General features: G+C 42.6%; 1 protein-coding gene across 1 annotated transcript in view; it reads left to right on the top strand.

Annotated features, from left to right (window-relative positions):
• SPTLC3 (serine palmitoyltransferase long chain base subunit 3) overlaps positions 1-23,641 on the top strand; it is a 134,447-nt gene that overhangs the window by 59,908 nt on the left and 50,898 nt on the right. Inside the window, exons 5-7 of the mRNA XM_008703358.2 lie at positions 5,950-6,074; positions 8,067-8,160; positions 22,313-22,418. Of these exons, the coding sequence (XP_008701580.1) occupies positions 5,950-6,074; positions 8,067-8,160; positions 22,313-22,418 (325 nt within the window). The remainder of the gene's footprint in view (positions 1-5,949; positions 6,075-8,066; positions 8,161-22,312; positions 22,419-23,641) is intronic.

The raw sequence follows: 23,641 nt of genomic DNA, 5'->3' as shown, positions 1-23,641 counted from the left end.
TCATTCGATAATTCATCTCCCTCTTTATCTTCCTGAAGTTTTCTGCTATCATTTCATTCAAATTATCAAGGCTCTTTCTGTGTTTCTTTCTCAAATATTTGTATCTAGATCTAGGAAAGGTACAGTGCACTAGTCTGAACTACTGAAAAAGGGGCCAGCCTGAATCTGCAAAATGTCTAAATTAAAGCAATTTTGAATAAATAGCATCCTATGGCCTTCAAGTTCCTACGAGAATAAGCAGTTTCTAAGAAATGGCTACCAAGTAGAGAACGTGTTTTCTTTTTTAAAAACGCAATTTTAATTAACACAGTTTTATGTAAATCAATGCCATAAACATGCGCCAAAGCAGTGGATTCGATTAAATAAGCTATAAACATCCCCACATCAATCAGTTTCACCATCTTAATTCACAACAGCCAAACTCTTCTTCATACACAGCGCCAGTTCCTCTCTGGCCAAATTATTGTAAATTCTGATGAATAAGATTTCATTCCATTTCTCTCAAGCCTCTTTATTTTCCTTTTAGAGTATTTTTAAAGGGAAACAGACTCTCAGAGGAATTGTTTGAGAGTAGGAAAATGAAAGTGTATCTTGGTTTCTGAAAGCCTTTTGGCAATTTCCTGATACCTGTTATAGTTCTGACAAGGTAATTGCCCTTCTCTTGACAATGACAGGAATTACAGCACAGCCAAATGGCAACTAGCAGAGATATTCCTGCAAGTGTAGATTTGGCCTTGTAGGTTCAACAAACCTAAGCAAGATAGCCCAATAATTTTATGTAAGTATAATACTTGCCAGCAAGGTAATACCTGGGATGATTGAACAAAGTTGAAACTCATAGAATTTCAGAATATGTGGATCTTCCACCATCTTCTCTCCACCCCCACAAATAACGTAAGATGAGATACATGCAGCCTAGAGATTTTCTAATAACCTGCCAATCAATGTTTTTGCAGTCGGCAGGCTGAGAAGTCAAAACTAGAGACCAGTCCTCCTGAGTCCCTGTGAAGAGCCCTTACACTACCCTATATTGTTCATAGCTAAAATCAGAGACCACCCCCATCAAGGGTCACCAGACTATTCTAGCTGCTTTCTGTTTTTGTCCTGCCTGCAGGTCACAAATAGTTTTTACATTTTTAAGTGGTTGAAAAAATAAAAATAAGAATACTGTTTTGCAACATGTGAAATTATATGGAATTCAAATTTCAGTATCCATAAATAAAGTTTTATTGGTACACAGCCACGGCCTTTCTTTTGTGTATTGTCTATGACTGCTTGCACTTTATAATAGCACATCTGGCCCATGAAGTCCAAGCTATTTTCTCTCTGGCCCTCCATAAAATGTTTGCTGTTGTAAATAAGTACCTGCCCTCATCACAATTTAGGAAGAAGGATCCTCTAGATTTATTAGCAATTGTCCAGATTTCCAAATCCAATGCACATCAATGTACATCAAAGTTTAGTCTCTTTCACTTCATTTAGGCAAAAATTCTGTTACATCCAAACACACTGAGGATACAGATTAACTTTCATTGACATCAGCACCTATGTATATACTTTATAGCCACTAATATCAACTTGAGGAAGACCAAGGACATTGTCAATGTCTACCCCTAACTTCCCACATCCACGTCCTCAGTTCAAGCAAAGTGGCTCAGATGGGGGCTGATATCCATGACACAATTGGAACAGCCAGGTGAGCCTGCTGGCAGATTGTCATGACAAATGCCAGCCTGCTCCTGGGTCAAGTCTAAGAAACTATCTACAAACAGGATATTCTGGACAAAAAGTGACTACAGTCACAGTTTGGGAAATAGTCTTCACATGTGCCACACAGGAAGAATTGGTGGTGGTGAAACAGGCTTGTTAATAACACCTACACTCTTTACTATTAGTCAGTGTCAATTTGAAGGCCAGCAGTCTTTATGTTCTGACTAAAAAGTATGAGCCAGTCAGCATCAATAAAAATCCAGCAGAAGTATACAGTCCATAAACATAATATTGGTACTTTCTCCTGCATCCAATTTTTATTGATTTGACTGATGGCGGCAAGCCTAGTGTTTGGCACATGAAAATAACATTGAGAGAGCTGGGAAGAGGATACATCCAGCTTGTCTTTGTTCTTTTATTCACAAAGCAGGTTTTCAGTATCCCATTGGATAAATAAACTTTCAGGATGAGAACAAGTGTCAATATATGCACAACATAGCAATTTGGAGATCCACTGTCACTAGCCAATTTGTGGCCTGTTTTTGAGCTTCAGAGACTAAAAAAAAAACCAATGTAAAACAAAACTAAAGTCAGAGAGAAAGAGAAATAAAAATCACTATGAATTTATTTGTACCTTTGGTTAGGACTATAGCTGTGCTTTCTTGGGATTAAAAAAAAAAATCCCAAATTTACATAACAAAGACAACATGTTGAATATAATTTCTAGAACCACTCAAGTACTCAAACTACCAACTGCAACTTGACTTGACTCAGGCACCTCCACCCAGTTAGGATCTGGCCTGAATGTTTGCAGGAAGCAAGCTCATTTTTTGTGACTGCTTTGTTTCCCCAAGGTCTTCCTACATTTTTAGTTCGTAAGAGTGAAGAGCATGAAGAGGAAAGCAGCACTCAATTAATACAAATGAGCCATACTTTTCAGTATTCCGTAATGAACACCCCATCCAAACAGCCCAGTCTAGCTTTGAGAGGCAGGGCTTCCTGAAGTAGAAAATGTCCAACCATCCTGGGACTCTTTTATATCTGTTTATGAAATTTGAGCTGTGAGCATCAAACAGAAATTCTATAAAAATGGGGGTTGGGAGTGGGGACTGTTATTTTCTACAAATGAAGTTAAGTCCCTAGATGCAAGACCACTCGTAACTCAGCTGTGAGACATGTGGTCATAGAAATAGGCATATTTGAATACTAGTTTACTATCTACTTGACCACTGGAAATCCAGAAGAAGGCTGGATCTGGAGACCTAATATGGACACCTGCATTTCTTCTCTTCTTTCTCTCTGCAAGCCAAGACTAATGATAAAGGCTCACAGAGGGCACTTTCTCAGGATGTTCTTGGATACACCCACTTCTTACCAGTTGGCTGGCTGTTTCATTGCTTACAACACATCCTACATTATCCTGAGGACCTTTAGAGATGCATCCGTTATAGATAAACCCCTGGATGACAGACTTGGGGAAGAAGAAAGTGGAGGAAGACATCACAGAGACTCACCGTGAAGTTCTCTACTCATCATTTCTGGGTGACTGGGCCAGGACACAGTTGTCACCTGACTTTCCGGGACGGAAAGTCTCATGGGGAAATTTACCAAGATGGTCACGTTTGGGCACCCTCCATCCTTGCTGGAGACCTTCCACAGGTATGGGTGTTTCCAAGGTGGAACTCACTACCTAATCACCTGTTGCCCTAGCATCATGTGATCTCTTGACCTTCTTCCCTGTGACATCCCCTACTCTGGGCTCTGTCCTGTCTTTATTCTCCATCAAAAGCATGCAACTCAACAAGCACCTACTATGTGTCAATACTGCACTGTACTGTATCAGTACTCTGTGGTTGTCAAGATGACATCCCCCACACAGTATCGGCACCCCGAGGGCTCTTTCTGTAGTAGAGAAGTTGGCCTCATGAATGTTCAACTTAGTAAGTGCTATAATCATTATGTGATGATGCTTATGGATCTCAGAAGAAAATGACAGTTTTCCTGGGGAAACTGAGAAGAGCATCTAAGAAAAGACATCAGATGAGGTGGATGTCAAAGAATGAGTGGGACCTAACAAGAAGACCATTGTATGTGGAGGAAAGACCACTCCCAACATCAGGGAAGCCTAAAACAGCACCTCTCGCAACCTCTCTGGAAACTTCGAGGAGAGGTAGCCAGAGGCCACTCAGCTGTTTAGTGGAAGAGCTGAGGCCAGAACCCAAGCCTGTCATGCCCAGGCCAATGGCCTTTTCACTACCTATTCTTGGGACCATTCCCTTTGGGATGCAGTCTCCATTAGATAAAAACAAATCTGATGAGTGATTATGTGCCCGTGTTTTCTCTTTAAATTTTAGTATTTCTTTTTTCTCTATATCTTTGATAATACAGTTTTAAATGACAGTTTAAAATTTTAACTCCCCATTCCCCAAAATTGATTCTGCTAGAATACTTGTTTTACTATGGTTTCTGACAATTCTAGGTGGAGAAGAAAGGCCACCAGCCATCTGTTGTATGACAATGTGACCTCTCAAGAAGGACAAAGATGATCCATGAAATGTCCTCTTTCATATTAAATGCAAAATAACTCTTTGAACTCACTAGTTGATGCCTTCTCAAGTTTAACCCCACCATTTTAGTACAGGAAGCCTGGGTGGCACAGCGGTTAAGCGTCTGCCTTCGGCTCAGGGCGTGATCCCGGCGTTATGGGATCGAGCTCCACATCAGGCTCCTCCGCTAGGAGCCTGCTTCTTCCTCTCCCACTCCCCCTGCTTGTGATCCCTCTCTCACTGGCTGTCTCTATCTCTGTCGAATAAATAAACAAAATCTTTAAAAAATAATAATAATAATGTATCTTTTACTCTTACAGGATATTTCAATTCGGACACTAAATTTTCATCGTTTAAAGTGAAATAAGTAGAATATAATCCTATTCTAATAATAAAGTTATGTTCAGTGGAAAATATTTTACAGTGTTTCAGTTTTTAAGCTTAAAGTTAACTAAAATTAAATACAATTTAAAACTCTTTTGCAGAAATCACACGTAGCTAGTGGCTACCATATTGGACACTGCAGATCTAGAAGTTAAAGTGATGGCAAACAGAAAAATATGAGGATCTTTAACATTTACTCTTAGTAAGGCATAGGGATAGTGTATAAGAAGGAATCAGAGCATAAGCATATAAAACATAGCAGAGTGGTAAAAACGTGAACTTTGGAGTTAGACCAGATTATCTCTGTTGGTTTTTATCTGTGACCTCTTTACACCTCAGTTTTCTAGACTGTAAAGTAATGATAACCTGCATTATTGGGCTTTTAAGATTAAATGAGATAACCTATATAGTGGCTTTGAAATCTAGCACATTCCAAAGGTTCTATAAGTTATAACTAGATTCACTAGTATCTATAGAAATCATGGGATCTGTTTCGATATGTGTGGGGCCCCTTGGAGAGGGTTATATTTTAATTAGTCACTTGAGGGAAGTAGGGTGAGAGGAGAGAAGAATTGTGCCATTTTTTGTAGATTTTATTTCATTATCAATATTTATATTAAAAAATGTGCCAATCCTAAGTATACAGCTCAAAAGATTTTCACAAAGCAAACATACCTGTGTAACCAGCACCCAAATCTAGAAAACAAAACATTTAGAGAATCTCAAAGCTCTCTGTGCTCCCAACAAAATTAACCACTATACTTACTTCTTTTTTTTTAGAAAATATATACTTTTATTTTATTTTTTAATTATTTTTAATTAATTAATAAAAATTTTTTTTGGATGTAAAGTTCGATGATTCATTTGTTGCGCATAACACCCAGTGGCACGTATTGCATGGTGCACTGGGTGTTACACTATACTCACTTCTAACACTGTAGGTTAGGTTTGTCTGTTTGTAAACTTTATATAAGTGGACTCAGCCTGCATATGAGTGTAGAAGTGTCTGACTTCTTGTACTCAACAATATATTTGTGAGATTTTTTTCATTTTGTTGTGTAGGGTAATAGATTGTTCCTTCTCATTATGCTGTTTAATTCCACTATGTAAATACCTCCACAAGGCATTTCATTTGTTCATTCTACAGTATGTGGACATGTGGGTTGTTTCTTGATTGCGGCCGTGGCAAATACACCTGCTACCCACGCTCTGGTACATGTCTTTTGCTGATGGGTATGCACTGGATTTTGAGTTTGCTCAAAACTTGCTGAGAAGAGAAGACTCACTCATTCCATCATTTCACGGACAGGAACCTTGGACAAGCATGAAGAATTGGAGAACCTTGTGGCTAAGTTCCTGAATGTAGAAGCAGCTATGGTCTTTGGGATGGGATTTGCAACCAACTCAATGAATATCCCTGCACTAGTCGGAAAGGTGAGAATTTGTGAATGTAATTGTCTTCTGCTGTGTTATTTCGAAGAATTACAACTCTGAGCAGGTCCTTCATTCGGAGTATGGTGGAGAAGGTCCTTTTTCTAGGAAAAGCTGATTGGATGTCCAGCTTTTTAAATAAATTTACCATCTTAGTCCAGCAAATCTGTTCATAATGATATTCGGTTTATAGAATTGCAGTCCTAGATGTGGTCATATTCCATCTTTGATGATGATAGTTTAGCAAGATCAACTAAACTTTAAGGCTCCCAGGTCCTCATTTACAATGTAGAAAATGCTTATTGGGCATTTATGTGGACAAAACATTATGCTCATGCCATCATTCATTTATTCATTCAACAGATCACATACTGAGAAATGACTTTGTCCTCATATAAAGCAAGACGCGGGGCATACAAAGATGTATAAGACCTGTGCCTTATAAATGTATGTTGTTTACAGTCTAGTAGGGAAAACAATGCACCAAATAAAATAGGACAAATACCACCGAGAAGGCAATGCACATACATGGAGGGCACAAGAGTTGCTCCCCCGCCCTTCTTGGGAAAGGCTGAAATTCCTGTGCAAAGCGGGTGATGTGAGAACTGAATCTGTTACTTGTCTGTGAAGTTTTTTCTGTAAGATAAGGAAGAGGGAGCAGCATGCCTAAAGCACTGAGCTTTGGAAGAACTAGAACGTAAGGTAGTGGATGAAAAAGAGACCAGAGATGAAGGCAAGTTGCAAAGAGCCTCGTACTCATGCTTGAGTATTGGGAATTCTTTCTGAGGAAAATGGGGGATTTGGTTGGCTCAGTTTAAGTAAGCAAGTGTCATAATCAGATTTAGGTTTAAAATAATCTGATTCATGACAGTTAAATGCAATATGTGATCTTTGACTGCATTCTGCATTGAAAAAAATAGAAGGAAATAAAACATCTATAAAAGACACTGATATTAAGACAGTTGGGGAAATATAAACTCGGGCTGTATCTTAGGTGACAGCACTATATGAATGTTGCATTTCTTGGGTATGATCATTTCATTGTGATTTAGCCAGAGAATGTCCTTGTTCTCAGTAAATACATGATGAAGAATTTGAGGGTGATGTATCATGAGGTTTACAAGTAACTCTCAAAGGCTCACAAAAAAAATATTATAAACACACACACACACACACACACACACACACACACACATCTACAGTATGGAGGTATGAGAATATTGCTGGCTCTTGCCCCCAAAACTTAAAACATGTCATGTATGAAGTTTCCAAACTGTAAGCAAAGACTCAGAGATTCTGGGTGGCCACAAATGGCCATCATAGTTTGTCTCTGCATTTTTGGCACACTTGAGCAATTTTATAATTTAGAAATTTTTAAATTAAAAAAGAACACTAATTTCACAACAGTAATTTATAAGCAGTATATTTGATTGATCTTTTTCACTCCCCTCAGACTGAATTTCCATCCACACTTTTCCAAATGCAAAGTTTTGAGTTGGCAAGCAGTGATGCTTTTGTCTACGGATATCAATACAGAGGAGAATGAGGATAGGAAAACAAGAGCTTGTAAGGCCTTGCAGAAAAGACCCCTGCCCTCCAGGAGGAGCACACCAAAATCGTCCCAAATAATCCAGCACGGGATTGAAAAATCCCAGCAAACCACAACCCACCCAAAGTATATCCACTTTCCTGTAAAAGATTCATTCTTTAGAAAATGGTAGCTGGCATGATCCAAGGACTTGAATGATCTTTTCTGATGAAAATCAAATGCAAATGGTTAAAGACGTAATCCCTTAAAATAATCCCCATCTTTATCAGCTACTTGTCTACAGGATTTTATCCACATAGACACCAGGTGAAACTGGGCCTTTCAAAATTAAAGAGGGTTTGGGGGATGTGTGTTACAGGTCTCAAATTGTCTTTCTTTTCCCACATGTTGTTTTTCTTTAATTTTATTTATTGGCCTTGTGTTTTGTGTGTTTGCTTTCGGAACAGGGATGCCTCATTTTAAGTGATGAGTTAAACCATGCATCTCTTGTACTCGGGGCCCGACTTTCAGGTGCGACCATAAGGATCTTCAAACACAACAGTGAGTATCAGATTAATTTATCCCAACACGTACTACTTGCTTCTAGAAGAGCGTAAAGATTATTGATAGGGCTTTGTCCTTGCTCTTCAAACTGGGAACTTAGCCTAATGAAACACAATTATGTTTATATTCACTACTGGCTTGTTAACCTCTGCTGACCCGAAACAAATGGTGGAAGTGCTTTAAACGCCCAGATTGCTAAGTGTAACCCAAACACATTAATGTCACTGTTATTAGTGGTCTTGCAATGCAGCCTCTGAAGACATGACTGATCTCTTAAGAGATTGACGTTTAATTATCAGAAGTGTTATAACTCTTCTTTTTTTGTAATTCTGCCTTAGGAAAGTTTTCAGACTTAAGTTTTATGTTATAGTCAGGTAAAAAGTGAGTTCTTCCTTAAAATAATGTTTCCTTTCACTATCCCCACCCAGCACATGCTTACAATCTAGTGGGAGAAGAAGATATGTATCAATCAAAGTAACTGTATCTTGGGTTAAGTAGAAAAAGGGCCACAGCAGTAGCAGGCAGTGGTTGAGCGTACAGACTTTGGCTGATGGACTTTTTCCATGCCCATAGCTAAAATAAAAAAAATGACAACACCAAATATTAGCAAAGATATGAAGCAACTAGATCTCTCTCCCATTCCTGGAGGGTACGATGATACAACTTCTTCAGAAAACTGCTTGGCAGTCTTATAAAGCTAAACATGTCCCTATACTGTGACCCCTAAATTCCTCATCTTGGAATTTCCAGTGTATGTCCACAAAAAAGCTTGTGCAAGAATGTCCATAGCAGCTGTAGTCATTATAGCCAAGACTGGAAACAACCCAAATGTCTATCAACAGGAGAATGGAAAAGATCTGTGCTGTATTCATGTAATAGAATAAGACTCTCCGATAAGGAAGGAATAAACTACTGATACACACCCCATGGGTGACTCTCAAGAAAAACTGCTTTTAATGAAATAAACCAGACACACAACAGAATATGCTATATGAGTTTGTTGATAGTAAATAAAAAAAACAAACTATTAGACAAAACTACTCTATGGTGATAGAAATCATAATGATGCTTGCCCCAGATTGTGGGGGAGGGAATTGGTGAGAAGAGGCATAAAGGAACTTTCTGGGGGGGGGGGGGGTAGAAATGTTTGATATTTTGATTGGGATGATGTTTACATTCTTAATAAAATCCATTGAATTTTACATTTAAAATCTGTCAATTCCTTGTAAACAAATTTTCCTAAAATATAATTGTTATCATATAATATCTTTGGTATTTAAGAAAAAAGTATAGGCTTTGACCCAAGCATTTTTGTCCTGTTCTATAGCTTATTAGCGTGGTCCTCGGCAAATTACTTAGCCTTCTCGGATCTCAATTCACCTATTCCAAAAATGAGGATAATTGCAATGCCTGATTCATGATACATTGGAGAAGATACATACAGTGCTTGCTTAGCACGAAGCCTGGCAATGAAAACTTCTGAGATGCTTGTACCTACTGTGTTATTATGATTATTAGTATCCTCGTCATTTGCATTGCCAGTGCCACTAAGGGACAGTAGAAAACATGATGACCCAGAAGAATGCAGAGGTCATTTCACTTTGGGGCTTGCATGAAATTGATAGCATCTGCCATAGTCTTTGAAGGTTTAAGAGAATTCTGATCAGAGATAAGGGCAAGGGAAATTTCAAACAGAATAATCTAGAGTGTGTAAAGAGCAGCAAGACCTCTTGCTGAACTCCTGGAGAAGAGCCTGAAAAATAAGGTCTTGGCCAGTTAAGGTAAAGCCACTAAGCTATATATACAAGCTAAGATATATGTACTTCAAGAAGCAACAAAAAGTGTTTGGACAGTTCTGCTTCATTCCGTGCTGTTCTCTGGATGAATTGTATTTGCTCAAAGCATTTAGTTGCCTTCCCCTATGTCTAGTGGCAGTGAAAACACAGATATGAGCTTTGAGTTACGTTAAAGCTTTGAACGGCACCAGATGGAAAAGACCATCTGCTTATGGATTGTAAAGGTCAGCTGTCCCCAAAGCAGTTCTCGTACACCTTCTCTATCCAGCATTTGCTATTATGCGAAATTAGCCCAAATTCTACCATTCTCTACTTTTCCCTTGAAGGCTTTATAGGGGTGATGATAGCTAGCTAGCTAGACAGATAGACATGCATATATACCCAACTGAGAGTTTTCTCATTCACTAATCAAGAATTTCCTACTCTCCAACTTAAGACTTACGGTCGTGATTCTTCAATGGTTCCCCCACCTCTTGGCATTTATGCCCTTGGGTAGTCCCTTCCCGCCTTGTCTCAGGGTTGGCTATGTGATCAAAAGAATACAGTAGAAGTGATGCTATGTCATTCTCGAGGCTAGGTTTTTAGGGGCATTATGGCTTCTGCCTGTGCTTCTCTCTGGCGTCACTAGTGGGGGCACTAGCAGCCTGGGCAGAAGAACTAGAGCCTCTTGCTGACAACCGGGTGATGTGAGTGGGCTATCATTGCTGATCCTCCGGCCTCACTCAAGCCTGCAGATGACTGTAGCTCCAACATCCTGACTGCAGCTCACACCTTTCTTGAGCCGGCAGAACACCCACCTAAGGTTCCTAAATTCCTAACCTGCAGATTCTGTGCATACTACGTGCTTGTTGTCTGGGGGTAATTTGTGGTGTAGCCATAGATAACGAACACCACTTCTCTAGCCGCCATTGCTGGGGCAGGAGCCGGACCCCCAGGTATGATTTCCCACCTCCCCCTCTTATGAACCTAAAATGAATCACTCAGTGGACCCTGAGCTCTTTTACCCAACTACTTTACACACCTGGTCACCGGCGAAGAAGCCAAAATGGGACAACTTGGAGGCCCAACCATTCTTGGTCTGCATGGAGACAAGAAACTTGAGAGCCTGTAGCACGTAGGTCAGGAAGTGAACTGGGGTTTGGCTGCTGCATCTTGAGATAGTCTCCCGTGGCCCACATGGCAAAGGAATGTCAGGCCCAGACCCCAACATGCTAACAACCCTCGTTTCGAGGGGGGTGAGCAGGGGATGGCTTGAATTGATTCTTTGCCTGTTGGCTGAGGCTGAAATATGAAGAGAAGGGGATAATCATCACCTGTATTCCAGGCCCACAAAGAGCTATCAAAAAATACTGCTCTTATTCATGCATATATAGAGTAGATGTCAACAACACGAACACACCAGTGAAGATTATTTCCACATTTTTGTTCAAATACACACACACACACACACACACACGATTTAGCAGAAACCATACAATGGGAAAACTTCTAAGCAGACCCCTACAGAACAACCTTATTTTAAATATTCAAATAAACTGATGCATTCAGCCACAGACTGAATCTTTCCATTAGTTCCAACTGCTCAGTAATTGTTCAGGCGGCTTCTCTTGGTCCAGCCCATGGCACCCTGTGCAGCTAGATCATATCTTCTACTTCAGATTCCCCTCTCAGGATAACAATTCCAGTGAAGGGGCGTGCAGGTGGCTCAGTCGTTAAGCATCTGCCTTTGGCTCGGGTCATGATCCTGGGGTCCCAGGATGGAGCCCCGCATTGGGCTCTTTCCTCAGCGGGGAGCCTGCTTCTCCCTCTCCCTCTCCCCCTGCTTGTGTTCCCTCTCTCGCTGTGTTGCTCTCTGTCAAATAAATAAATAAAATCGTTAAAAAAATAAAATAATTCCAGTGAAAATCCAACAGGGAGCATAGTAACTACATTGGGAAGAAATCCGACGACATCTGGACAGCGGGTAAAAACTGACATCATTGATGAGGGGCAGATGGGTGGTGTGTGTCTCCAGATGGGATACCCTGAGAAGGACTCAACATGACTTACATAGTATTCAAATCAGAATACTGAATTTTTTTAAATGTTTTTTTATTATATTATGTTAGTCACCATATAGTACATCCCTGGTTTCTGATATAAAGTTCAATGATTCATTAGTTGCGTATAACACCCAGTGCACCATGCAATACGTGCCCTCCTTACTACCCATCACCAGCCTGTCCCATTCCCCCACCCCTTCCCTTCTGAAGCCCTCAGTTTGTTTCTCACAGTCCATAGTCTCTCATGCTTCATTCCCCCTTCTGATTACCCCCCTTTCTTTATCCCTCTCTTCCCCTACCGATCTTCCTAGTTCTTATGTTCCATAGATGAGAGAAACCATATGATAGTTGTCTTTCTCTGCTTGACTTATTTCACTTAACATTATCTCCTCCAGTGCCGTCCATGTTGCAGCAAATATTGAGAAATCGTTCTTTTTGATAGCTGAGTAATATTCCATTGTATATATGGACCACAGCTTCTTAATCCAGTCATCTGTTGAAGGGCATCTCAGTTCCTTCCACACTTTGGCTATTGTGGACAATGCTGCTATGAACATTGGGGTGCATATGGCCCTTCTCTTCACTACGTCTGTATCTTTGGGGTAAATACCCAGTATTGCAACGGCTAGGTCATAGGGTAGCTCAATACTGAATTTTATCATTAGACAACCCTGAGGTAGAAATGTTCTATTGAAAAAAAAAAAAGAAAAAAGGAATGTATTCACCACATATGCTAATACCATGAAAGACAGAGAAAGGCTGAGGAGATGATCCAGATTAAAGGGTACCAAAGCGCTGTGATAACTAAATACAGCCCCTGACCCTGGACTGGATTCTGAAAGAGACGGGGAGATGCTAGAAAGGACATTCTTGAGCAGTTCACAGAATTGGAATATGCCAGGGGTTAGATGTTCCTAGGTAAGACGATGGTATCAACGTTAACTATAATGACGCCGATAGCCACTCTGTCATCCAGGGCAAACAAGCTATGGCCTGTGAGCTAAGAAGAGTCTTCACATTCTCAAAGGACTGTACAAAGTACAAAGAAGAATGTGTGGCAGAGACCGTATGTGATCCACAAAACCTAGAATATTATTCTCTGGCCCTCGACGGAGTTTGCTGACCCTTGCGGTAGTCTCCTAAGAGGATATACCCTTATTCTTAGGGAAGACACACGACGGTGTTCAAGGATACCATGATATATGCGAAGGAGTCTCAATTCAGTAGAAAATTGTATGTGTGGGCATGCACATATATACGCACGGACAAATGTAGATGGATGGATGGATGGATGGACGGATGGATGGACGGACGGATGGACGGATGGACGGATAGGTGATAGAGTGATAAAGTAAGTGGAAAAAATGTTAACAGATGAATCTGAGTAAAAGGGTATGTGGGTGTTCTTTGTAGTACTCCCACTCTTGCAATTTTTTGTTAGGTTTGTTATTACTTTCAAATAAAATTTTAATTCCTCAATCCTTTGATGAAATTCTAATTCAAGAATTTCATTTTATCTTCCAATTTTAAGAAGCTCTCAAAACATTCAGTAAGTTATTCCTCACGGCCTCCCTTTGTACTCCCAGAACGCAGAGACGAGTTCTCATTTCCGTCTCTGTAATACGTGTTAGCTGGCTGCTTTGATACCAGCAACCAGCACTTACTGAGAATTTAGGTGGTGCCAGATGCTGAGCTAGAGGCCTTCTCTTATGTACTTATTTAATCTCCCGGACAACCCCGTGAGGTAGGTCCCAGTTTACAAATGAAGAGATCTGGGCTTTGAGGTATGAAACAGCTTGTCCACGACCCTACAGCTGCTGGGTGGTGAAGTCTGGAGCTGGCTGTATGAATGCCACCCGCCCCTTCCAACTAACGGGAGCTGTGCGCAGCAAGGGTCCAAATTCCCTCATCTAGTGAAAATTCTCTCATGTATGCGCTGCTGTTGCTCTTAACTTTCTATTGTAGGTAGAATAATGGCCTTTAAAGATGTCCCTGTCCTGGGAGTACCTGGGTGGCTCAGTCGGTTAAGCATTTGAACTTCAGCTCAGGTCTTGATCTCAGGATCCTGAGTTCAAGCCCTACACTGGGGTCCATGCTGGGTATGGAGCCTACTTAAAAAAAAAAAAAAAAAAGTCTGTGTCCTAATCCCCAAAGCCTGTGAATATATTACATTATGCGATAAAGGGGAATTAAAGCTGCCGATGGAATTCAGGTTGGTCAACAGCGAACGTTAACATAAAGAGATCGTCCGCATAGGTCCAGTGAAATCACAGGGTCCTTAAATGTAGGAAAGGGAAGCAGGAGAGTGAGTGTCAGAGTGATGCCATGTGAGAAAGAGGCTGATGGTCACTCCTGGCTTTGAAGTGGACAAAGGTCACACAGCAAGAAGTGCCAGAAGCGTCTGAAAGCCGGAAAAGGCAAGTAAATGGAGTCTCCCCTAGAGCTTCCAGCTAGGAAAGCAGGCCTGCCCACACCCTGATCTGAGCCCAGTGAGATGATTTCAGATTTCTGGCCCCTGGAACTGTAAGATAACAAATCTGTGTTGTTTTTGAGCCATACATCTGTGCTAATTTCTTCCAGCCCGAAAGGAAAGCAATACACTTTTATTCTCAGACACACAAAGCCCTTGTTCCCACTCGCCAACATGCTTACTACTTTTGCAAATGGGCAAACTTTCCCAGCTATTGTGTTCGCATCACGAAAATAGCCACCTCTGAGAGCGGGGGTACCTCCAGGGTCCTTTGAATGACTTCTTCCTCGAGAGATGAGAGAAGTGAAAGGGTACATGGAGGGGAGAGAATTAATGAGGTCCCAGGATGTAAGGCGTCAGTGGCTGCTGGCTGTCTCTCCTGCTTTGCCATTCCCAGGAGAACACTAAATTCCTCAGGAAACGATGATGCTTTAATCCTTAATATGCATCCATGCAGATTGCAGTGACAATGTAAAGATGTAGAAGATACTAAATCGCCTTCCTGTGTGTGTATGAGGCATGCAGCCAGCCCAGACCGAAGCTGATAACCTGTGAGACGGGTTCTTAAGAATGGCCACCTCAACTACAATGTTCTTAAATGTCATTTAATGTCATGGGATTTCCTTTAACTCTCTACTTCTGCTCTCCACTGCCTATGTCCTCTGCTTAAACCTTGAAGATATTCCCCTGACTTTTGGAGGAAAAGAGGCCCTATTTTATATAAATCAAAACCAGAGGATACCATTTGGTATTTGCAGCAACCATTTTCAGTGGTACTAAATTCAAAGTCAGGTACCGACTTCTTTGTCACCATAGATTAGTTCTTCCTGGATAGTGACTATGGACAATTACTGAGACCATACCTATCATTTACTCTGCATTCTCTGGTGCCAAGCGCTATGTTAAGCCCTTTATGTAATCAGATCGTTCAATTTTAGCAAAAACCGGTACTCATAGTTCTCTCCATTATCTCTACTTGTTAAGAGGAAACTGATTCTCACAGTGATTAAGTGACCCACCCAATGTCAACTGATCAATGGCCAGAGTCAAAATTCAAACCCAAGTGTGTTGTTCTTCTCTTGGTTCATTTCTCCCAGGAGCAGAGCCTGAGACAAGGGTTCGAGTACAAGTGATTTGATGTGACCACAGGAAGTACCAGCAGATGGGCAGGGAATGGAGGCAGAGAAGGAAAGGCAGCCAACAAAGGGCGTGTTGTCAAGCAAGCCACCACAATAGACAAGTAGAGCTCAATCCTATAAGGAAACTCTGGGTAGCAGTGTAGACATACCTTGGTGTTATCCCACTTGAGGTGTGAGGGAGCCCCATTTGTGGGTGGCTGGAGGCTGTTCCTGCTCAGGCTGAGTGTGGCCCCCACAGCCAGGAAAAAAGCTCTTGGACAAAGAATGGCCTGTGTTTGCAATAAGAGGTGGGGTGAGGGATATAGGCAGGGCTGTGCAACATTTGCTAATGTTCTGACCCACTAACTAAGTCCGGCTACTGCCAGAGCATATGTAGGACCCAGAGGGCTGTGGGTCCTTGTGTGAAAACAAATCTAGTGTGACAGCTTATCTTGTCAGTAACTGAAATTTTAACTCCGAATCCTAACCTATGGCCTCTAAATTCCTCTGGCTAAGTGCAAAGAATACCTCCTTGTGTTTTCTCCCTTGGGCAGCTAAGGTGAAATGGCCAGTGCTTAGGTTGCCTTTGTCTCATCAGGTGTCAGACTCTTCAGACATTTCATAGCCGAAGCTAAGGAGTCAGCTCCAAGCAGGGACCCACAAGTCTGGTCTCCATCGTGATTCTGATACATTTTGAGGAAGTGGGCCGCAGCCCTTTGGGGCCCTGGGATGCCTTTGGTAAACACAATCTGCAGGCTGCGTATTAACACCTTGGCATTCCAGGACTTCAAGCCCTGGATAAATTTTAACTCTCTGGGAAAGTTGACAACTTCTTCCAGAGATTTGGAAAATCGGGACTGAGTTATTTTTTTCTCTCAATCTGCTCACTTTACTGACAATGACATGGGACTTAGATTCTGGAAAAAGGTTTCTCAGGCTTTCACATACACTAGGTTCACTAGAGGGGTTTTGTGGAAATGCAGTCTCTGATGCGGTAGACCTGGGGTGGGGCCTGAGCTTCCGCATTTCTGCCAGTCTCCCAGGTGACGCAGACGCTGCTGGTGTGGGACCACACTTAGCAAGGCTGTGGGCAATCTCCGTCCTCAAGGGCATCACAAAGGGCTTCTTGAACTAGTCCTGGAGAGGAGAAGCAGGCTTTTCAGCTAGGAGAGTTGCCATGGGGTCAGAGGCCTGGGCAGGCCAAGAATTTGGAGCAGTTGTTTAAAAAAAAAAAAAAAAATGGAGAGGAAGAACCAAGGTTCCAGCTAAAGACATTTAAAGGCCAAGAGGAGACAGAAGAATGAGTGCAATGTTTTTAGGGAAACTCTTGAGTTCTGCCTCTGAGGGCTCCGCAGTGCTGTTTGAGTGGAAGTTCAAACCCATAAACAGCACTGAGACTACTTTTTATGAGCCACAATCTTTTAGATCTTAAGGTGTGACTTGGACTCCTGAACTGGGTTGTTTTCTTTAATAAGTACCGTGATTGCCTCGATATGTTTTAACAACAGCTAACAGTATTGAACCCTTGCTGTAATGAGCCTTTTACATGTATTAACTCATTTGAGCTTCATAACTACACAAGGCACCTGCTAGGATTTTCCCCTTTTTTACAAAGAAACAGAGGCCCAGAGTGGTGAGGAGACACAGAGCTAGTAAGAGGCAGAGCTGGCATTTACACCAAGGAGATCTGACTCCAGTTCCCATTTTTAAGCACACACACTTTGACCTCCTTCCCCAGCTGCCTCCCAGCTGGTGAAGTGAAGGGGCCTCCCTCTCCCTCTCCCATGCAACTCTTCTTGAGCCCGGCAGTTGGCTTAGGCAGATGCAGCCACGGTTCACTCTGGTTGCCCTTGACCTGAGACGCAGGATCCCAGCACTGACTTCTGAGCCTCCACATTGTTCCCCGAATCACATCTTACCTTCCTGAATTGACCTCAAGTGCTTAGGGATCCCAAGTCAGTACTGTGTTTAATTCTTCCCAGACAACCAGAGCCCTACATGCTGCACTGGACCAGAGCCTGGGGACTCTGTCCCCATGCTTTAGGCTCTTCCTGTCCTTTATCTCATGTCCCCGCGATCAGAAGTTGCTGGTATGATCCCCTCCCCCAATACACAGGCCCTGCCCCTAGCACCTGCCTCACCCTCAGATCAGCTTGGTCCTTTGCTCCCAGTTGCCTTTGCACTCTTGCAAGGAGATCACCCTGCTTCTTGAAAACCTGCCCAAGGTCATGCAATGACTGCCCATATACTGACAGAGCTACCAAGAAAATCTGAACCAAAGTATTTACCCAAACCGTAAAACCAAATTTCAATGCATCAGAAAGTCCCTCATTGATCTCATGGGGAAAAGACTATAAATGTGACTTGGAGAAAAACATTTATTTGCTTACCAAAGTTAGCCATTATGATTATGCTTTCCCCCAAAGGCTAAACAAGGTGCATTTCCCCTATCACCATCTTAAAAGTTAAGCATAATTTATTTATCATCGTTCACAGTTACTTAAGTAAGATTGCTTAATATTTCACATTCTGGCTCAATGTGAAGGATGAAATTGAGCATCTCCAAAGGAACGAGAAGAATGGGGGAACAGATGGGGAGCAAGGACTTAAAGTAACAAGTGCGTTCCTTCATCACCCAGCCATGTTGTCCCTTCAGAGATATCTGGTGGATACCTGTCGTGCGCAGGCAGGAAACGATGTTTGGTGAGCAGCCCGTGGAATAGGGAAGCAGAGGGCGGACCTAAACGCACCTGGACGTGGTTTTCTTGGAGCTGAGGGTGAAGGACCATCAGCCACAGCGGGCAGCATACGGAAGGTAGAGGCCGACGTTCATCACAACCGCCATGACTGGCCCTGGATCCAGAGGAGGAGAAAGCCGTTGGGAGTAAGGGAAGCGCTCAGGTCTCAACAGAAGGTCAGTTGCACAGGAGAAGAGGAAGGAGGAAGCCATGCCAAAAAAAAAAAAAAAAAGTCTTGTCGCTGTATTGGAAAGTCAGAAAGAAGCCAGATATCCACTTCTGATCTTCAGGAAGACACTGAACTACACCCAGCCTCCCTTCTGAGAAGATTATGGCATCCTTGTTTCCTTGGGCCTGCTTTTCACAGTACGTTATCTGCAGCTTGCCCAGATCCCAGAGGCCTGCAGATATTATCAGGGCTTTGAATTCAAGGACAGGCTCAGGAATAGGCTCTCAAAGTGTGTTTGTCACCTAAGCCTGATCATAGTTTCTGGCAGGTTGTTGGATTATTCCAGGTATTTAGCAATTCAGCAATCTGATGAGCCAGGCCTGTGACAGACCAGGACTTGCTTTGCACGGATCACCAGAACGTGGCCTCCGTGCTTTCATTTTTAATAGCTCAGTGTTCATCACCCAGCATGCCAGCTCACTCCTCCCAGCCCTTCCAAACCAAAGGAAACCACCTTAGTGAACTTGGATGGTGCTGAATGATGTCAAAGGCATTGCTGACACCGAAACTTGTGGCAAAATTACAAGTCCTTAATGTGCAATAAGGTTAGAATGATACTGTACAATAGTGCTATGTATGTGCCCCGTGATGGCATTGAATTTATCCTTTTATTTTAATTTCCATATCTCAGCATTTTCTTTATAAACCAACAAGAAACTGGCTTGTTTGGGTTTGGTTTTGGGTGGTTGGTTTTACAAACCTTCTGGCATTGGTTTGCTCATCAGAGAAAACAAAAACCTAATCATTCTTTCCTACTTCTTAGAGGTGTCATGAGGATGAACATAATGCAAATTTAAGTGCTTAAATAAGCACCATTATTTAAAAATCCCTTGCCGATGTTAGCGTGTGACTTGCTAAAACAGTAGGCTCTCACAAGGCCTGCAGATCATAAACCATGAACCCCTGAATCCTACAGGTCTGTAACCCACACACTGTAGCATTATAGGGCAAGACCCTAAGAACCAAAGAGAAGCTGCCAGACAGGAACAGGGGTCCGGAATCCCACACTGAGTGAAGTCATCCCTTTCTCTGCCTAGCTTCTGTGAACTTTCTGAGCTCCTGCTCACTGGAAATAAGGTGGGAGGTAAGGCTGATTGATTTTTCCCTCTGCTCAAGAATCCCAGTGTGTGGACAGCAGGAGTTTGGTGAAGTTTCACCAAAGCCAACCCCCATGGAACTCTCCATTCAAGTGGAACGGGATGAGCTCCCTGCCACAGAAGGGACCGGGATTCCTCTCACTTCCATCTGCAAAATTCATGAAACACATCATGGCTATTGAAAGGCTCGTTCTCTGTCCTGCTTGTTATTAAAAGAATGGGGAGAACCTTCTATTTTCTTTAGTGGTGTTCACTTTAAACCTAATCCCAGGCTAAGCCTATAATATGTATGTGGCCTATTTGATTGCATAAGCAATAGAATAATCTCTGCGTATACAGATTTTTCAAAATCTTAAGAATATTCATTTTCTAAATGGCTGTTAGTTTGGGACCACATTCATCATGTGTCATTTCTGTACAAAAAACAAAAACAAACCTTACAAATTCCAGTTCCCAGAAGGAAAAACGCTCTTTACACAAGAATACTTATATTCATCATCTCTTCGTTCCGTTCAGAGACTAACAGGCCTGCAGTAGATTATAGAAAAAAGCTCTGTTTCCCTCAATCACAGGGGTTCCTTCAACATCTTAGGAACCCAGCCTAAAACAAAATGTCCTTACAGGCGAAGGTTTATTATCCCGGAAAGTCTCAAAAGCAGCAAGCTGCTTTTCGTTTCCTTGGCTGCCATCTAGTGGGTAATGATGTCATGTCGCTAAAACGCCCTACCTCTGGGAAGACAGAGGTGTCTTCCTGTCTTTAAAACAAGCCCCCCAAAAACAGGTAGTTAAAGAAATGCTATTGCAGACATGAGGCAATTCTTTCTCATAACTTCTATTTAGATCCAAAGCGTTCTTCTCCTTCCTTTTTCCATGGGAAGGCGGCCGGTTCCATGATCACACATTGACTGGGCGCTAATATTGTGCACTAGGACTAGTGCTATAAGGAAACCCTAAAACAGGTGCAACCACAGACTGGGAACTAAAAGGTAAAGCTTCAGGGCTCTCCGCTGAAACCAAGAACCTGAGCTAACTGGAGCCGAGACCAGTGATAACCCGAAGAATAGCTGTTCCTTTGGCGCACCGGCTTCTTGTCGCTCTGACCCAAACCGATATTGACTGTGCCGTTTTAGATTGATCTCTGCTGGGTTTATCCTGTGAGCACTTTTACTGGGGTCTCTGATGCCTGGAGAACGTTTCGTAAGCAACCGTCAGGTCAGCTGTTCAGTAGCATTTCTATCTTTTCAAATTAAAAATCAGATTCCAAACCTAAAGTACTTTGGTTTCAGATTCTCAAAAAGGGAGGGCTCAGGAGGTGCAAAGGAACATAGTAGAAATATAAGGAGTCTAAAAACATGCACCTAAGACTCTGCCTTTTATCTCTCTCTCTGGGCTTTGCAGGTTAAATACACACACACACACACACACACACACACACACACACACACTGGGATGTAGACCAATCTTTCCCAGTGGTCTCTCAACCACAGCCCAGTCATCTACATGTAATTGCAGATAAATGAAAAGTCACTATTAATTATATTTGACACCAGAAGTTAACAAGAATATTCTAGCAGACATCCATCCATCCTTATTCTACATGACCATGGAGCTTGAGAGGAAGGGACAACATACAGCTCTCACTGAAGGAAGTCGAAGGTAGTTGTTCTGAATGTGGGTCATGGTACAAGACTGCAGGGGTTCAAATCCTGGCTCTGTTGGTTGTGATCATAGACCTAGGAGATTTACCAGACTTTCCTGTGCCCTGGTTTCCTGAAACAAAATGAAGGTGCCTCGTGGTTAGGGTCATGGTAAGGATTAGAAGAGCTCTTTTTTTTTTTTTTTTAAGATTTTATTTATTTATTTGTCAGAAAGAGAGAGAGAGAGAACAGGAGCAGTGGGAGCGGCAGGCAGAGGGAGAAGCAGACTCCCCACTGAGCAGGGAGCCCGATGTGGGGCTCCACCCCAGACCCTGGGATCATGACTTGACCCAAAGGCAGACGCTTAACCAACTGAGCCACCCAGGCGTCCCGGGATTAGAAGAGTTCTTACAAAAAATGTGCTCAGAAGGATGCCTGGCATGCAGCTAGGGCTCAATAATTGCTAGCACTCACTAATGTGTCCAGATGCTTCCAAAGGAGTGCTAATTGTTCCCCTGTCTTAAAGTTCTGAACCTCTGAAGGTGGAGGGTGTCAAAGGTCAGATCTCAAAGTATCGCAAGTGAGACACCTGCCAGCAAGGCCCCTGCTCTGTACAAACTCAACTAAACCCTAACATGCTTGCGCCTAAACCATCCGTGAGCGTGAGTTGATGATATTGCTCGGAGTTTATTGTAACCTGGTAACAAAGCTGAAGTCCCAGGGGCGCATGTAGTGTTTCAATGACGGCTGAAGCAGGAGAGCCTATGAAACCATGTGCCTCCCGTGGGGGTTTATTCTGCCTGTTATACAAACCCGACGCGTCATCTTGTCAGAGTTAAGTTGTACTAAAATACAAGCCTCTCCCCCCCCCCCATGTGTTCTCTGATTCTGCTTTTGCTCTCCGAAAAAGTTCAGGTCCGAGCCTGAGCCCAAGAAATCTGATACCTTCTCAAAAAATAAGGAGGGGGGGAGGAAAAGGAAAACCTTCTCATGACTCAGTTTCTTTTTGGTATTATTTCAAGACATGCAAAGCCTAGAGAAGCTCCTGAGAGATGCTGTAATCTACGGCCAGCCTCGAATCCGCAGAGCGTGGAAAAAGATTCTCATCCTAGTGGAGGGCATCTACAGGTAAGGAAATAACGGGGTCGTTTCAGCACACTGGGCCCCGCAGCGAGCTGACAAAGGAGGGCAGTCTGACCTCTCTTAGCTCAATGGAAAAACGAGTTGGTTATAAGGTATTATGAAGAGACCTGAGCCAGAGCAACCAATGTGAGCCGTCAGGCTTGGGTCACCTGTCTTTTCAGTGTCCGTACATAGAGCAGAACACCTCAGAGGCTGGATGCTTGTGAAGGTGTCTTCAGAAATGTCCTCTCAGCGCATTGATTACTTGCATTGATTCTTTTCTCTACCGTTGGCTGCTCCACAGTCTCAAAGGCCTGTGGGGGCTGGGTTATTGAACATCGGAATGCTTCTTGCCTGGGGTGCCTGGGTGGCTCAGTTGGTGAAGCATTGGATTCTTGATTTCTGCTCAAGTCATGATCTCAGGGTCACGAGATTGAACCCCACATCGGGCTCATGCTGAGCAAGGAGCCTGCTTAAGGTTCTCTTCTCTCCCCCTCTCTCTGTCCCTCCCCAACCCCCCACTCACATGCTCTTTCTCTTAAAAAAACAAAAATGCTTCTCTCCTCCATGGCATTGCTGATAGGCACCAGATGCTTCTAACTGGACAGTGCACCCAAACTCCAGTTGCTTGCTGAACTTGGCCAATTGTTGGCATTAGAATACAGAAACCATTTTCCACAAGGTCAAAACTAACCTCAAGTGCATTTCTTGATCCAGAGCTGGGAGCGGCTGGACTTAGCATCTGACGGTATGCTCAGTTTCCCACCGCTGTGAAGTCAAGCAGACAAAACACCCACTAAGCCCCTGAGAGCTTTTACAAGGCCTGTCGTGATGGAATTGGCTTCATTCTCTGAACTGGTATCGCTGCTGAAATGGGAACTGCCTCCAAGCCGTGCTTCTGTCGAATGCCCTACTCCCTGAGTCAAGGAAACCCTATCTCAGAGTGCTTACTCCTAAATCAGTTTCCAAACAATCCTCACGTTCAAAGAATTGGGGAAGATGTTTCTTATAATCATAGAAAAGTGAACAATATTAAATGGAAAGGAAGAAGAGCTTACTTTCCCCACAAGGAGAAGCGTGCTTGCAAAGGAGACTTAGATCTGATGGAGCTTTTCATTCAGCCAGAGTGCACATCATTTCTGTTCCGTGAATGGAAAACAAGCAGCAGAAGAAACGTATTTCCATCCCTTTTGGGAAAAAGAAGTGCTTTCTTCTCGATTTAAAATAAT

The sequence above is a fragment of the Ursus maritimus genome, unplaced genomic scaffold (genome assembly GCF_017311325.1).
Source record: "Ursus maritimus isolate PB19 unplaced genomic scaffold, ASM1731132v1 scaffold_22, whole genome shotgun sequence".
Lineage (NCBI taxonomy): Eukaryota > Metazoa > Chordata > Mammalia > Carnivora > Ursidae > Ursus > Ursus maritimus.
Note: the sequence above shows the minus strand (reverse complement) of the source record. Positions and strands in the feature narration are given on the sequence as shown.